The 16323-nt window shown below is 55.1% G+C and overlaps 1 protein-coding gene across 1 annotated transcript; it reads left to right on the forward strand.

The window, feature by feature from the left end:
- The first annotated feature begins 1119 nt into the window (after positions 1-1119).
- Positions 1120-13723, forward strand: Tnfaip2 (TNF alpha induced protein 2). The gene is made up of 12 exons (XM_021179366.2): positions 1120-1377; positions 3680-4034; positions 4283-4913; positions 6790-6904; positions 7065-7187; positions 7361-7461; positions 8054-8152; positions 8596-8719; positions 9502-9624; positions 9860-10015; positions 10168-10289; positions 12107-13723. The coding sequence occupies exons 2-12, from the start codon at positions 3695-3697 to the stop codon at positions 12246-12248; spliced, it is 2076 nt and encodes a 691-aa protein (XP_021035025.1). The 5' UTR covers positions 1120-1377; positions 3680-3694; the 3' UTR covers positions 12249-13723.
- The last annotated feature ends 2600 nt before the right edge of the window (positions 13724-16323 follow it).

Genomic DNA, 16323 nt, shown 5'->3' on the forward strand with positions numbered 1-16323 from the left:
GCTAGGAGGTAGAAGGCTGGAACTCCTGGGTTCTCATCCTCTTTCTATATTTGGATGGGATTGTGGGTACAGTCCTAGGGTCTTTGTCTTCCCTGGGTGCCTTGTGGAGCAGAGGCAACACCCAACTTGGGCCCTGGAGGGTCAATAGAAAGATCACCCATTAGGACCTCAGGGAGAAAAGGAAGCATGCGGTTTGAGTTTTGAGACAGGCTCTCATTGCGTAGCCCTAGCTACCTGGAACTTGCTCTGTAGACCAGGATGGCCTCAAACTCAGAGATCTGTCTGCTCTGCCTCCCAAGTGCTGGGATTGAAGGTGTGCGCCACTCCTGACCCGCAGCCTTCTGTTCTTGCCTTCTACAACCTACCATGGTATAGGATGGAGGACAGTCTTCTTAAACCTGGCACTTGGCCACTGCTCCCCAGGAGGAAGAGGAAGTTCTGGGTTTCCAGGGACAACCCCTAAACATAACCCACCCACTCAGCTGCCCTTCCCTCTTTCCTAAAGCTCTGTGCTTAGACAGGCAGGGAAAGAAGAGAGGGCCCAAACAAAAGATGGGGAGGAGCCAAGCTCCAAGTAGAGGCAAAAAAGAAGCTGGTGTCTAGTAGGGAAATTCCTGAGTGAGCCCATCTTCCAGGGGGCAGAAATTCCCCTTTCTCCACTAGCCTACAACCCCACCTCCCCCAAGGCAGACCCCCGAGAAAAGGCCCGCAGAAGGGAGTGCTGAGGATGACCCCCAGCCCCATCCTGGAAAATCTTGTCACTGGGAGCCCTGGAGAAGGAGGCTCAGGTGAGGGCTGTCTGTCATTTCTGTGTGACCTCGGGATAATGATGAAGATGGGCCCCATCACTCAAGGCTTGGTGATGAGAGGTTTTGAGAGGTCCCACTACCAGTCGTGTGCCCAGCCGCCTTAGGACACCTCCTCCGGGAAGCTTTCCTTCCAGGCTTTCAAGGACACAGGGGTCCTCAGAGCGGTAACAACACATGGAAGAGGCGTTGAGATGGAAGAGGGAACTCCCCAGACCTAGGTAGGTGCTGACTGTGTGACGCGGGACAGAGGCTTTGTGCGTGCGCCCCTGCTAGGTAGCCAATCAGAGACCGTGGTGCGACAACAGCTCTCCGCTAAGCGGAACTCGTGGCTCCCTGTGCACGCATACCAAGACCACTCTTTCCAGGCTATTTGGAACAGCAAAGTGACCCCGCCCCTCTCTCTACCGGCCCGGCCCCGCCCCCAGCACTGGAATTGCCGGGCCGAGGCGTCCGCCAGCGGATTTTCCGCGGTTGCGGTTGGTGGAGCAGGCAGAGTCTGGGCGGAGCCTGCGACTATTTTAGGAGGGCCCCTCCAGGGTCGGGACTAAGGCGTCCTGTCCTGGACACAGTAAGTGACCTCTGCCGCTGTGCCTCTGTCCCTGCCGCTCTACTTAGCTTCCCTTCCAGTCCTGACACAGAGTGTCGGACAGGATTCGCCGGGGGAATGGCCCTGAGTGGCCAAGGGGACGCGGGCGGGATATTTCGAGGTCCCTTGACCTCCAGCCTACGCACTGCTAGGGACTTACAGGCGTTACTCTGAGCCCCTCACACCAGGGTCCGGAATCCCCGCGCGCAGCGAAAGTTTCTTAAGTGTTGTAGGGACGGGGACAAAAGCGAGAGAGTCTCAGGTTTACAAAAGGAAGGTCCCAGCACCCGCGGGACTCCCTGTCCGGATGATCTCTTGTGGGGCAAGAGTCAGTAAGTTAGTTGCAAGACCAGTGAGGTTCTCTGTGGTGTCTAGAATTGAGGGAGGTGACACCATCCAGCCACCAGATGCAGCTGTCCCATGTGTCTCTGAGACCCCTTCGTGCCTCCGCGAGCCCAGCTTGGTGATGCTTTAAACAGCATCTCATCACTCCTGTTGCCTTCCCCCTCTGCAGTCAGGGATACAGGGGAACTTGCTTTCTAAGGCCCACCCAGTGCCAGGCTTCTGATTTTGCCGCATCCTCTGAGCAGCACTGGGATACGAGTGAGGGGAGGGCTCGTTCTCATTTTACAAATGGGAAAACTGAGACCTACTGAGGAAGGACATTGTTTAGCCCTAATCCTGGTGAGAAGTGTAGCTGAGCCCACAGCTGCTCCTCCCTTTTATACCAATAGCCTCTGACACTGAAGGGCAACTGGGGCCAGACATTCAGGTCAGCAGCTCCATCAGCCAGGCCAGCCCTTATGGGTGTTTGCCATGCGAGTGGGATGGGTTGGCACGGGCTTTAAAAACTGCCTGGCCCTATCTCAAACCTCATGAGGTTAACGAGAGAGAGGGCTCTCTCTGCTCAGGGCACCTGGTGAGGGTGATAAGAGCTGGGGTAGAGGAGCCCAGGCTTTCTGTCCAATCAGGGTGCTTTACCCATGCCCCAGTTATGAGATAAGCCCCTCAGGAATTGATCCCGAACCTGGGCAGTTGAGCTGGTGGAGGCAGAGATGGTGTGGGAAAGAGCCCTTAAAGTGTGTTGTGCTTGGGCAAGCACCTCCCCTCCGAAGTTTCCGGTTCTCCTTTGTGATGGTGGGGTCTTCCCACTTGCCTTACCCCGCGGGAGCTGTTCCTGGATCACGCCAGGTCATTTTGAAGAACTGAAGCTACAGCTTGGGGTTTTTATCCTTGAAGGATGATGGGGCAGGGAGGTGGCTCCTGGTAATGGGCCACACCATTTACCAGAAAGGCCCTCCTCCTGCCTGCTCCCTCCCTCCAGGCTAGCCCTGCTTCCTCGGTGGTCTTCCTTGCTCTGACAATCCACACACACAGTCAGGGATGTGGAGGCCTGAGAAAAGCCAGTCCTTTGAGGGAGATGTTCTCTGGCCTCCAAGCTCAAGCTAGTGACCACAAGATTGTTTTAAGCTAAATAACATATTTGCTGGGGAGAGAAGAGATGGGATGGGCACCCGGGAAGGGAGGGGAAACAGAAGGCCTTGTGAAATTGCATCACCCCATTTGGAAACAAGCAGGGTAGGCTGCAAAGCGGGCCGTGTGGGTTCCACACTCAAGTTGCTGTGTGACTTCAGGCGGGCCTGTGCTTTGCTCACGAGTAAAAGGTTACCTGGGGTCGTTTGCCCAGGGTCTGAAGTCTGACCCCCTAATCCTAAAGCAACGCACTACCAGGGACAGGCTCAGTTCCTCTTGTGGTCCCAGGACAACAGCTGTATCTTTGCTTGTGGTAGATTTCTGTGACCCCAAAACTAAATAAAGACCCATGAAAGGAGGCAGAGGGAGGGGGGTGCTGGTCTCAGGAGGAAAGGTGCTAGACTCTGTGACCAGTGCATGACTGTGAACTCTTAGACCTGTTCTTGCTGTCCCAAGGAGTATCAACCTGTCCTGTCTCTGCCCCTGGTGGAGTCAGAGAAGTACTTGCTGGTCATGGCCTTTCCCTCTAGGAGGCTGCACTGACAAAGGAGGGTTTACCCAGGTGCAGAGGCTGCCCCTCAAACCTGGAAGCTCTGGAGCCTCCAGTCTCTTCCTTGCCTAGGGAGACAAGCTTTGAGCACTACAGTTCTTGTGGGCACGGAGTGGGGAAGGTTGGGGACCAGGAGTTGAGGGGTCCTGGTGTTTTTACAGGAGAAAACAGAGGGGACACTGTTGGGGCTGCGAGCCGCTGTGCACTCAGGTCCGTACATTGTGGCCTCTGGTGTCTTCATTTCCCATCTCCAACCTGCAGGCCTGAGCCAGGGTGATGCTGAAGATGGTGACTTTCTTCCAAGGGTTTCCTGGCCAGCAGTCTGTGCCAGGGACCCTGAACTTCACTGGAAGCCCCCAAAAGCCACGCTCTACATCCGAGGCTGAATCAGAGACCTCCATGTCTGAGGCGTCCTCTGAGGACCTAATGCCATCCCCGGAGGCTCCCGATGGGGAGGAGGAGTCTGCGAAGAAGAAGGAGAAGAAATCCAAAGGACTGGCCAACATGTTCAGTGTCTTCACCAAAGGGAAAAAGAAAAAAAAGGACCAGCTCAGATTATCAGATCAGGAAGTGCAGCCCAAATCCAGGCCCGAGTTAGATGATCCACTGCCCACAGGTAGGCTGTGGCCGCAGCTGGGGCTGGAACGGAAGGAAGGGGTTGGTCCAGGTTTGGGCAGTGTAGGGGGACTCATAAGCCAGTACAGCCAGGACAGTGGGCAGGTGAGACAGCTAAGCGAGCCACCAGTCTGGGAGAGGGGGTTCTCTGCTGCGGTCCTGTATGGGACATTGGCCTCTCCCTAGACCACAGCCTCCTCTTGTCCCTGGGGATGTGTGTATCGGTCTGATGTGGGTTTATGGTTTCAGTGGAGGAGCTCAAGGAGACCCTGGAGCGCGGGCGGCTGGAGGTGGCCTGGCAGGTGCTGGCGTTGGAGAGGCAGCTCGAGGCTGCGGCAGCGGCGGGTGGCACAAGCAACGAGGAGCTGGTGTGGCGGCAGAGCAAGGTGGAGGCTCTGTACGTGCTGCTGTGTGACCAGGTGCTCCGGGTGCTGCGGCGGCCGCTGGAGGCAGCGCCCGAGCGGCTGAGCCAGGCGCTAGCCGTGGTGTCGCAGGAGGAGCTCGAGGACCGGCGGGCGTCCGGGGGACCCTTGGCGGCGGCACTGGAGGCCACGCGCCCGCGGCGATGGCTGCAGCGGTGGAGGGACGTCGTGGCGGAGGTGGCAGCGGAGCGTCTGGACGCGCAGCCAGCCATGGCGCCCGAGGGCCGCTCGGAGGCGGAGAGCAGGTTCCTGCACATGGGTCGCACCATGAAGGAGGACCTGGAGGTGGTGGTGGAGCGGCTGAAGCCGCTGTTCCCAGACGAGTTCAACGTTGTGCGCACCTATGCCGAGAGCTACCACTACCACTTCGCCAGCCACCTGTGCGCCTTGGCGCAGTTCGAGTTGTGTGAAAGGGACACCTACTTGCTGCTGCTCTGGGTGCAGAACCTCTACCCCAAGTGAGCAATGCCAGTGGGAGTGGGTGGGATGTGTCCCCTCTGCAGGGAGCGGTGCTGAGACACCAGAGCCAGACACTTGAGCTGAAAGCCACCGGTGCTGGGGTCTTCGAAGAGAGAGAGTTGGGAACTGTACCCAACAGGTTGGCTTTGCGCTTCTATTTCCCGGACCTTTCCTGTTCTGCTGTTGGAGAAAGGAATGAACAGAAAATGGACCCTGTTATTCATTCTCTAGGACCCCCCCCCCAGCAGAACAGGGATGAAATCGAGTAGGAGGGGCTGTGACAGAGACATGGAGACACAGGAGAGGCCAGAGCACAGGGCTTGAGAAGAGACCTGGTCTGGGGGAGTCAGGCAGTATTTTGTGTTGAGTCAGTCCACATTTTCATGGGTGTACAGTCAGTCAGGGAAGGGACAGAACATTCAATGAAGGAGGAGTGGGGAGGCCAGCAGCATTCCAGGCAAGGGGAGTGATATGCAGGCAGCTGAGCTGAGCTGGTGTGTCTCAACAGCCCCAAGCAAGAGAGGTAGCAACCAGGGAGTAGCATTAGGTATCCCCCTCAAGGAACCCTTCAGATGGAGTCACCCCAGGAGTCCATTGAGACCTGAGCACCTTAGGTGGGAAGGAGGCTGTTTGGAAGGACAGTGAGCACTTGGCACTCAGCTGGGCCAAGCCTCCAGCATCCTTTGATTGGCCCAGGCTCCATGGTCCCAGAGCGTGCCTATCATCCACACCCCCCGGGGGAGAGTGACTTGTGGGAACATCACAGCACTAGAGACGGGGATGGGATTCTTACTGATTCCTCAGACCTGACTGTAAAGTCTGCAGGAGGAAGGCTGGCGGGTATGGACAGCCTGGGCAGTGTGTGAACAGATTGTTTGGTGCTGAACCACCCTCCTGGGGAGGTGGGGGGGGGGATGTGGAGAAAGGACACAACAGGGGTGGTAGATGAAGAGCCAGCAGGACACAGGGAAAACAGGCAGGGACTTCCAAAGATAGCTGGGCCCTGCTGTAGCTCCTGCAGGTTTGCCCTGACTCACCAGGAAGTGCCAAGCACTTATGCCCCTGCCTGATCACCTGCTTCTGTGATATTCTGGGGTCTCCTGACTTAGGGTGTAGCTGCAAAGCAGGAAGCTAAGGCTAGCCTGAACATGGAGTCCAAGGGAGGCATGTTGAGGCCCGGGAGGACCAAAGTGTGGCTCAATGCATCCAAATGGCTGAAGGGCGCAGAGAGGGTCCTTCTTAAGGTTCTTGGCAAACAAAGGGCCTTTAGGAAGTGCCAGGGCTGGGCAGGTCCCCTGGGAACTCTGGGCCACTTTGAGGCACCAAGAAAGCGCCATGGAGCTGCTCCAGGGCAGCCCATCTTGTTCAGCAGCAGAGGCTGACCTGGTAGGAGCAGAAGGACAGGCTGGCAGGGCCAGTGGGGTCAGAAGCTGTGCTGTATCCGTGTGAAAGGGGAGGCCCGGTAGACAGAAAGATCAGATTTGAAAGCTGGCTCTGGGGTGAAGGCATTGTTTGTGGCCAGGCCAGGTTTGAAGCAGAGGGAAGGAGGGAGCTCCTTCAGTGAGCTGGGCAAGGGAGAATGGGGGTGGGGTAGGGTAGGGGGCTGGTGGGGGGTGCAGGGCAACTCCCAAGAAGTCTGGGAAACTAGTTTAAAGCAGGGGTGGATGGGGAGGCGGGTAAGAAGATGCAGGATGACTTCATCTTGAACTAAACTGGAGTGTGGTCTTACATGAAGAACCCACCCTGGTGTGGGGTCGCGGGGTCGGGGTGGAGGTGGGGGGTGGGGAGGATCAGAAGCTGAGAGGTGGCTGAGCTAAGCTACAGGGCCGGCCACTGCTGGGCTGTGTTCTCATGCCAGTGTTTCTCTGCCCGCAGTGATATTCTCAACAGCCCGAAGTTGGCACAGGAGCTTCAAGGTGTCGGGCTTGGGAGCCTCCTGCCCCCAAAGCAGATCAGATTGCTGGAGGCCATGTTCTTGTCTAATGAGGTGGTGAGTCCAAATGTTAGGGGTGGGGCCGGGGAGGGCCAGGTGGTGAGAGGAGGAAAGAGAAGAAACAGGACACTGGGCTCCCAGAGTGTGACAGCAGCGACTTCTGAATGAACTTGGCAGACAGGCTTAGTGCTACTGTGACCGGTGTCTTTTCCCCTAGACCAGCGTGAAGCTGCTCATGGCCCGAGCTTTAGAGCTGGAGTCTCAGCGCTGGGCCCAGGATGTGGCTCCCCAGAGCCTGGATGGCCACTGCCACAGTGAGCTGGCCATCGACATTCTCCAGGTACCACTAACTGTCCCCCTCAGTCCCATGGTACACAGGGACAGCCACAGCTTTGATGGGGGTGGGAGGAGCTCAGAGCTCCGGGCCCCCGGGATCCCGCATCCTCCCATGCTCTGCCCAGGCCCAGCCCAGAGCGGGGCTGTTATGCTATGCTCACCCACTGCTCCCTGCAGATCATTTCACAAGGCCAGACTAAGGCTGAGAACATCACTTCAGACGTGGGGACGCAGATAAAGCAGTTGCTGCTGGTGGAGCTGGCTGCACTACTGAGGAGGTGGGTGTATCTATAGCCCCTGAGGAGCCCCTGGCCCTCCTTACACTTAGGGTGGGGAATCCAAGCTAAGTCAGTCCTTCCCTTCCTTCGTCAAGTACAGCGCAGCATCCTCTGCCCCTGTCTGAATCCAGGGAACTGCAGCTTCCAGTAGGGTGGACTCCACAGGGAGCTGGCACCTCCTGACCTCCTTTGTCAGCAAAGCCCCCTGGCAGAGCAGTTTGTAGCTTCAAAGAAGAGATACCACCATGAGGAAGGGAGGCTCCTGCCATCCCTTCCCATGACACCCTCAGAATTCACTTGTTTTCCTCCCCACTTCTGAGAGCACCATTGGCCTACAAGGACACCCTTTGGCCTCCCAGCTGTAGAGAGGGACTGGGGAAGAGGAGGGACCTGGGAAAGGAATGCAGACCCCGGAGTCGGGCAGCACTTTCTCACGCACCCTAACGGGACCCTGGCTCCTCAGGTTTTGCAACTTCTAATATGATGTTTAGGAGTTTATGGCCCCTTCCCAGCAAGCCGCAGACCAAGGGAGTGGCTTACGCGGTCTCGGGGCTTGGACTGCAGCTGAAGGTGTCCCTTCTGGTTTTGTCAGCTACCAGTGCACCTTTGATGAGTTTCTAGAGAAGAGTAAACTCCTGAGGAATTACAGAGCCAACATCATGGCCAACATCAACAACTGCCTGTTCTTCCGGTGAGAGTGCTGGGCAGATTTGCCTGATGGAAAGACGGGCAGATGGGAAGTGGAGCAACTCGGGGGGGGGGAGTGGATGGGGGGAGTTAAGGGTCATGAGACTGTGAGGAAATGACTGGGCCTGGAGCAGCCACAGCAAAGGGGTGGGGTGCTGAAGGAGTCACCAGGATGCAATCGACTTATTTATTAGTTTAGCCTTATGATAAAACCGTGAAGCAGAACACAAGCTAAGGGTAGACAGCTGGAGATTTGCCAAGGGCAGGAGGGGATGTGCCTGGGGCATCCAGGGGAAGACACGGACTGGATCCCGAAGGGAACGGGAAACTTGCTGAGCCCCCAGAGAGCAAAGACCTAATGTAGGAGGCCTAGTCCAAGGACCAGTGCAGGACGCCGCCCGCCGCAGGCTGAGCAGGCTGTCACGACCTCCTCCCTTCACTCTCCAGGACTTCGGTGGAGCAGAGGTGGCAGATACCTCATGATTCTCTGAACCGCCTGCTGGAGCCTTTGAAAGACCTCAAGGCCCGTGGCTTCGACACCCTGCTCCAGAGCCTATTTTCGGACCTGAAGGTATCAGGAGCTCCATTCTCCCCTGCCTTCCTCCTAAAGTCTGGCACAGGAGGGGGAGGCAGGGAAGGGGGTGTGGTAGAAGCTACACACACACACACACACACAACTGTGCCTCAGACCTGTGAAAGGCTCAGCTGGGGAGATGCGGTGTTCTTGGGGATGTACAAGTGATGCCCCCCTGAAGTGCTCTCTGGCTGACCCGCCTGACATCCTCATTTTGCCTTGGCCTGGGAGGGTCCCAGGGCTGGGAGCATCTGGGGAAGACGGAGCCCTTTCCACCCCATTCCTGGCCCCCAGTTCCTGGAGCTCAGGATCTTTGATAGCCAGATTCCATCTTGAGGGTGGGATCGGGGAGGTACTCAGAAAACACAGAAGAGCATCCCTGCTCAGCCTCAGGACTGGAGGTGCAAAGGGCAGCCAGTGGGTAAGGAAAGTCCACGCATAGGGTGACCCTACATGCCCTGGCACAGGGCGCAGCCCAGCCAAGCACAAGGCCTTGTTTATGCAGGAATTTATTTATTTAAGAAGGAGGCAGTGGAAAAGCCCTCAGGGCTGCAGACAGGCTCATTTTGGCTCTCCTGAGCCACAGCTGGGTGACCTTGGAAGAAGGGTACACTCAGACTGCCTCTGCTTCCGATCTGAGAGCAAGGACCTGAGAGCCAGCCAGCTCCTGGAAAGCCCTTGGGACCCTGCTGGTCATGAGTGTCTATGTGAGGGTGTCTGCGCTTAGCCGCCCTTCCTTTCTGGGTGTGACCAGACATCCTGCCTCTCGCCTGTCCCAGCCGCTGTTTAAGAAGTTCACACAGACCCGCTGGGCAAAGCCAGTTGAGACCCTGGAGGAAATCATCGCTACTGTGAGAGGCAGCCTGCCTGAATTCTCAGAGCTGCAGGACTGTTTCCGGGAGGTGAGGACTGGGGGATTGGAGAAGTCTGGACACCCACGCTGACTAGCAGTGTTTATACCCCACACCCACGTGTGTTCACACATGCACGCAGACATGCAGACACACGTGCTCACACTTTTGCCTCTATGGACTGGCTGGGTTTCTGCCTTGGAAGCTTCAGTTCCGGGGAGGAGATGGCTCCCTAGGGGTAAGTGTCGGGCGGGTGGCTCACTCCCTCTGGCATCTGCTTGCCCAGGAGCTCATGGAGGCTGTGCACCTGCACCTAGTGAAGGAATACATCATCAGGCTCAGCAAACGGCGCCTGGTCCTCAAGACGGCCGAGCAGCAGCAGCAGCTGGCAAGGCACATCCTGGCCAACGCGGATGCCATTCAGGGATTCTGCACTGAGAATGTGAGCACCACCCACCCGCCCCCACACCCCGCCCCGAGAGCCCTGGACAATCCCACAGGGCCTCTTCAAGCCTGGGTATCTACTGCTCTAAGTGTCTCTTAGTGTCCCTTAGGATAAGGGACATCATCCTTCAACCAGCCCTCTTCCTTCAGGGCTCCACTGCAACCTGGCTGCACCGCGCCCTCCCTATGATTGCTGAGATCATTCGCCTGCAAGATTCCAGTGCCATTAAGATCGAGGTGGCCACATATGCCACTTGGTACCCTGACTTCAGGTAAGCACTAGAAGCTCCGAGGAAATGGTTTGCCAGGTCCCCACCGTGACCCTGAGCATGCTGGGACTAGAGTCTCCTCATGACCCACTCAACTGTTAAGGCTCCACAGTCGAGGTGGGGTTACGATGTCTGACCTACACCAGGTGCTGACTTCATGCCAGACACTGTGTTGGGACCTCAAGCATTCGGCACTATCAGAGCCCATGAAGGCTGGCACTGCTCATCGTTTGCAGCTGAGGCTTAGGGAGCTGAGGGAACGTGACCAAGTTAGTATAACTAGTCGTGACAAGGGCAGGTAGCATGTTCCCCCACTCATGTGCTGAGCCTTGTGTGATAGTGCTGTACAACGAGAAAAGTGAGTCCAGTATCTATCACTCAGCCTGGAGGCGACTGTGTCTTACACCCTCATGTTCCTGTTAAGGTCCTGTCTGAGGACCTGGCGAACCATGGACAGTGTTCCTTCCTAGGCCAAGTCCTCTGATATTGCAGTTTGAATTAGCCTTGACGCGGGTTGACATAGCTTAGCCTAGCCCACCTGTGACTAACCCACTCTACCTGTTCGCTCATCTGTCAGCATATATTGACCTACACACACACACAAGCCCCCATCCACCTATCTACTGGTCCATCCACTAGTCTATGTGCTTACCCACTCTCCTATCATCCACATATCTGTCTACCTGTCTACCCACTTCCCTGTATAGTTGTCTATCTGTCCTCTGCTTACCCATCTATCTGCTCTTCTGTTGTTCTGTCCATCCTTCCTGTTACCTATCCATCTTCTGCTCACTTACTCCCAACCTGTCCATCCATCCATCTGTCCATCCATCATCCATCCATCTGCCCATCTGTCCATCTGTCCGTACATCCATCTATCTGCCCATCCGTCCATCTGTTCATCCACCCATCCTTCCATGTAGTTACCCATCCATCCATTTGTCCATCTGGTCATCCATCCATCCATTCATCTGTCCATCTACCCACCCATCCATCCATCTGTCCATCTGTCCATCTATCCATCCATCTGCCCTTCCATGAAGTTACTCATCCATCTGTCCATCTGCACATCAATCTATTTGTCTGTCTGTCCATCCATCCATCATTCATCCTTTCGTGTAGTTATCCATCTGTCCATCCATCCATCCACCCTTTCATCCATCCATCCATCCTTCCATGCAGTTACCCATCCATTCATCCATCTGTCCATCCATCTGTCCATCCATCTGCCCATCCATCTGTCCATCTGTCTATCCTTGCACCCTTCCATACAGTTACCCATCCATCCTTGCACTCTCTCATCTACCCACCTGTTCACTTACCCTTCTCCTTTGATCCCACCGACAGCCCTTGATTAGTATTCTGAATACTGGACCCGCTGCTGCTCTATGCTGCAGGATGCAGTGAGGTACTGGGCAAGCTGGGTCCCAGTCCTCTTCCTGTAGCTGACAGCCTGCTGAGGGCTAACCATGGATGAGACGATCAGAAAGAGAAAATTCCAAGTCCTAGTGAATTACAGGGACTGCTGACCAGAGAGTGCAAAGCTACTTAGAGACATGACATTTAGCTGAAACTTAAAGGTTGGGAAGGAGTTGGCCACCTCAAGGGTGTGAGGAGAAACATTCTGAGGTGACAGCCAGTGGAAATTTGAGTCTGGTGGGCTGAAGAAGGGAAGAGCCAGGGAAGGCAAGGCTGCCTACTGGGCAGAGCAGCTGGCTGCAGGTTCTGTGGCCGTGTCTGGAGTCAGGACAGCCATCAAGGGCTGTGAGCAGGAGTGTTTGTGACCGTGGGGCTGACAGGGTGTACTCTCTCCTTGCCAGCAAAGGCCACCTGAATGCCATCCTGGCCATCAAGGGCAATCTACCAAGCAGTGACGTCAGGAGCATCCGGAACATACTGGACATCAACACGGGAGTGCAGGAGCCTCCCAGGCCCCTGTTCTCCCTTATAAAGGTTACTTAGCTTTTCCAAAGGTCTGATATGCTAATGAGGCCCAGGGGACATCAGGCACCATGCCAGTTGGGGATGCTCAGTGGCTCCAGCTCCATGACCCATCATCAGGCTCCCACATTCTGCTGTTGTTTCTGCCCAGCCCTGGTTCTGGAACAAGATCTGACCGCCAAGATCGCACAGATGATGGGTCCAGTGGGGTCCAGACCTCACTGAAGGGAGCTGACATGTGAGCATGCAAGAGATTTCTTGTAAATGATTATTCATCTTGGGTAGAGTCACCTTTGTCTACCTACACTGTAGTCTGCTTTTTAAACGGTCTGAGTAGCCCTGTCCAGCTCCCTAGGACCAGGGGCGAAGCCTCATTTATACCATTTCCTTCAGCCCAGGGATGTCATGAGATAGAACTAAAAACAAGGGAAGAAAGAAGAAATAGTATCTGACCCAAGGCCTGGAAGCAGGCCTGTGAAGTGCCCATGACAGAGCTAGACCCTGCAAAGTGTCCCCTGGTACCACTCAGCTAGGAGGACCCTCTTATTCACTCCCCATGGGCTGCCCTGCCCCTCTGTGTGTGTATGGATGTGTTTGGGAAGTGACCCTGGAAGCCTTGGCAGAGCAGGGACCTCCTGGGTTCTCTCAGATCAAATCTTCTTCCATTTAGGAATAAGTCAAAGGCCACCGTCTGGAGTCCGGTGGGAATGCAGGGGTCTGGCAAGTGCTTTACTAGCTTCCTGTTGGTGCTGTACCAAACTTCCACGGCAAGTGGGCTTGAACTACCACTTTTCCTTCAGTTCTGCAAATCAGAAGTCTGATACCGGACTGAAGTCTAAATGTGGTCAGGGCCCCACTGCCTCTGGAAGCCCCAGGGAGAATTGTTTCCTGGTCTTTCCCAGTCTTTAGAGGTTACGCACATCTTTTGTCTGAGGACCTTGTACCTTCAGAGCCAGGGACAGCTACATATGTTCCTCACACCACCACAGTCTCCACTGGTTCAGATCCTACTGTGACTTAGGATCCCCGTGACTGCAGTGAATCTGCCCAGAGACTCAGCAGCCACCACATTAACTCCAGTCCCAGCTGCAACATTAACTCCGTCACCATATAGTCATTGGCTCTGGGGACCAGTGGATCCCACGGGGCTACACTGGAAAACAGGAAGGCAGTTTGCCATCAAGGCACCTGCTACTCCACAGGTCTGCTCCTCTCTAGCCATGAGAGCCCTTCTCGGCACTGACCCAGCCTTGACTCTTCATGATGCGAGGCTGGGATCTGAAGCCTCTCCTCTGTCCCCTCTCCCAGGTACTTGCTGGAGCTGGCCAGGGTGAGCAGTGCACACAGCCTTTGTATTCTTGTAGACGATAGCTTGTTGATGACATTAATATTGTTAATATTATTTTTATAGTGTTGGTTTTGTATGCGTGTACTCGGGACAGAATCCAGAGATTTCTTTTTTATATAGCTTGATATTAAACAGATTTCAAAAGTGACTGTGGAGTGGTTTATTTGGGGAATTGCAAAGTTGGGGGAGGGGCCGAGCTGTTTCTAGCAGCTTCTTCTACCTCCTGCGTCTGCAAACCCTCTCTCTAGTTCTGGTTCACTTCACAGTTCTGGCTTCCCAGCTCCTAGGGTCCAGCCTATAGTACGTTTGCCCCCTTCCAGATGTAGACGGATTCCTTCGCCCCTGCATGTCTCTTTGCCTAGAAGTTGGCAACTGGTCATCCTGAGGCTGTGGGGCAGAGCTGGTGGGAAGGTGAGATGTGGGATGTTATCATGTTAACTCCATGTTTGGACTCGGTGAACAAGAAGTTCCTGGTTTACATGCAGTGGGAAGGGCATGACGGCCTCCTCCTCTGCATCCTGGTCTGGACCTAGGATTTGAGGCAGAGCAGAGTCTCTAGGGAATAAAGGAACATGACAAACCCATTCCACAGAGTTCAAGAATTCAGGGGTGTGGTGAGAAATTAGTGCACCCCTCCCAGTGTCCCAATGAGGGACATGTGGTGTTTATTTGTGTGTGTGTGTCTGTGTGTGTGTGTGCCTGTCTCTGTGTCTGTGTGTCTAGCTGGAGAACTCCATGGGATGGGGATGGGATGAATCCTATCATGAAGAGGGAAGACGGGCTGGCTAGAGAGCAAAAGGACAGCTGGGGCAGGATCCCTCGGTGCCACGCCACCAACTGCAGACTTGTGCTGGTCTCAGGCTCCCTCGCAGAGCTCAGGGAACTGGAGTCAGACATTCTTGCCATACCTGGGACCTCCCATTAGTGTGAGAGGAGGGCTTTTGGCTGAAGAACAAGAGGAAACTAAGCTTCCGGGTCAGATGGCCACACACCACACTGAGCCCCCAAGTGCCAGGGTGCACACATAGAGGATGGCAGTGTGGGGTGTCTCCAGTGGCTCCTGGCTCTCCGGGACCGTGAGGACCATGAGGCTCGGCTCCGGTCACTAGCCTAGCTGCCTCGTCTTCTTCACCGGTCATTTCTCCAGGGAAATCCCATGAGAAACAGAATTTGCCCCCAGAAAAGGGAAGTGAGTCATCAGGCCTGGGGGCAGAGGCTCTGTACATCAGGCCTGCCGGCTCCCGAATGCTGAGCTGGGGAGAGGTCACCCTGTATGATCTCACTGCTGTACATCCGTCCACCAGGGCCCACACGGAAGGGCTAATCTCCTCAATGCCTACTGTTCTCCGAGGCCCACACAAACACCAAGTAAAAGAATAGTTAAGGAAAGCTAGCACAGCAGGGTGCCAGTTGAGAGATCAATCGCACAACTCTAGCCAGAGGGGCCTGGCCTGAAGAGAAGAAGGTTGGCTGGAACCCCAGACTTGAGGAGCCCCTAGCGCAGACCCGGACTGAGAGTCACCTGGACAAAGGTGGGAAGATGGAAACTGGGAACAGCCAGGCTGTAGGGGGAAAGGCGGTGGAATGATGGGGTGAAAGCGAGGCCTGGGAGGGAACCCCGTCAGGAAGACAGGCTTGAAAGCAGTGCATTAGACAGACCAGATTCATTCCAGCTGTAAAGGGAGGGTTTAGAGAGTTTGAAGAGAGGATTTAGTGACTTGTGACCTGGAGGAACCCCTCAGGCTCTTGCCTTGAGAATGGGAGGCAGAGAAGAGCCCCTGAAGACGTCATAAGGAACACTGATGCTTCCAAGGGGAAGAGGAGGGTTAGGGAGGATTCTGTCTCTGGACAGAGATGGCTTGTGTTAAAATCAATTTATCAGCCTGTGGTCTGGAGAGCTACTCCAGAGGTGAGGAAGGCCTTGGGGGGCTGGGAGGCCGGGAGCCTGGGGAACACATAGAGGGACTAAGCCAAACTCAGTCTGAGACATCTGCAGAAAGGGACTGTGGCTCCTTGCAAGACTAGAGTAATGATGGTAGTGCCCTCGGTTAGTTTGTTGGGAACCAGGGCTCCACTCTCGCTGTTCTGAGGACATCATGCTGCACAGCCCTGTGGGGTGGGGTTCGAGACTAGTAGCCAGATCTCTTAACGGCAAGGTCCTTTCTAGGACTTTATCTGAGCCGTAGGCCAGCAATTGGGCAAAATGACCAGTCAGCCACTTCCATTGTTGAAGCAAAATGCTGGAAACTCCCAAAGTGCCCATCAGAGGGCACCTGGGATAACCTCAGCACAAGGAAGGTCTGTGCAGCTATGAAGAGGAGGGAGGTCCCTCTATGCTGACTAGAAAACTCAGATCGGATAACAAAGGGAGAGCACGGTACACAACGTTTGTCATCTTCAAACAAATGAAATCGGAAGATAAATATACGTTAAACGTGTGTGTTGCTGGAGTGATTTCATGGTGGAGCCCTGTGTAGATGTTGGTATTTTATACTTAAATGCTTAATTGAGGGGATGAAAGTTCTTGGGGACCCAGGAATGGAAAAGAACAATGACGTTCAGTGTAGGATGGTCCAGCCACTGTTAGCATTTGGTGGGGGTAGTTACACCATAGCCTGAGGTTTTCCCAGCCATGTTCAAGTGGCTCAAGTGCAGACCAAGAGTGATGGAGTTGGGTTCAACTATTTCAAGAGATCCTACCAGAGAGTGAGCTAAGTTGAGGCATGAGGGACTTGCTAGGCAGAAGCT

The sequence above is a fragment of the Mus caroli genome, unplaced genomic scaffold (assembly GCF_978045245.1).
Source record: "Mus caroli unplaced genomic scaffold, Mus_caroli_1 scaffold_14, whole genome shotgun sequence".
Classification (NCBI taxonomy): Eukaryota; Metazoa; Chordata; class Mammalia; order Rodentia; family Muridae; genus Mus; species Mus caroli.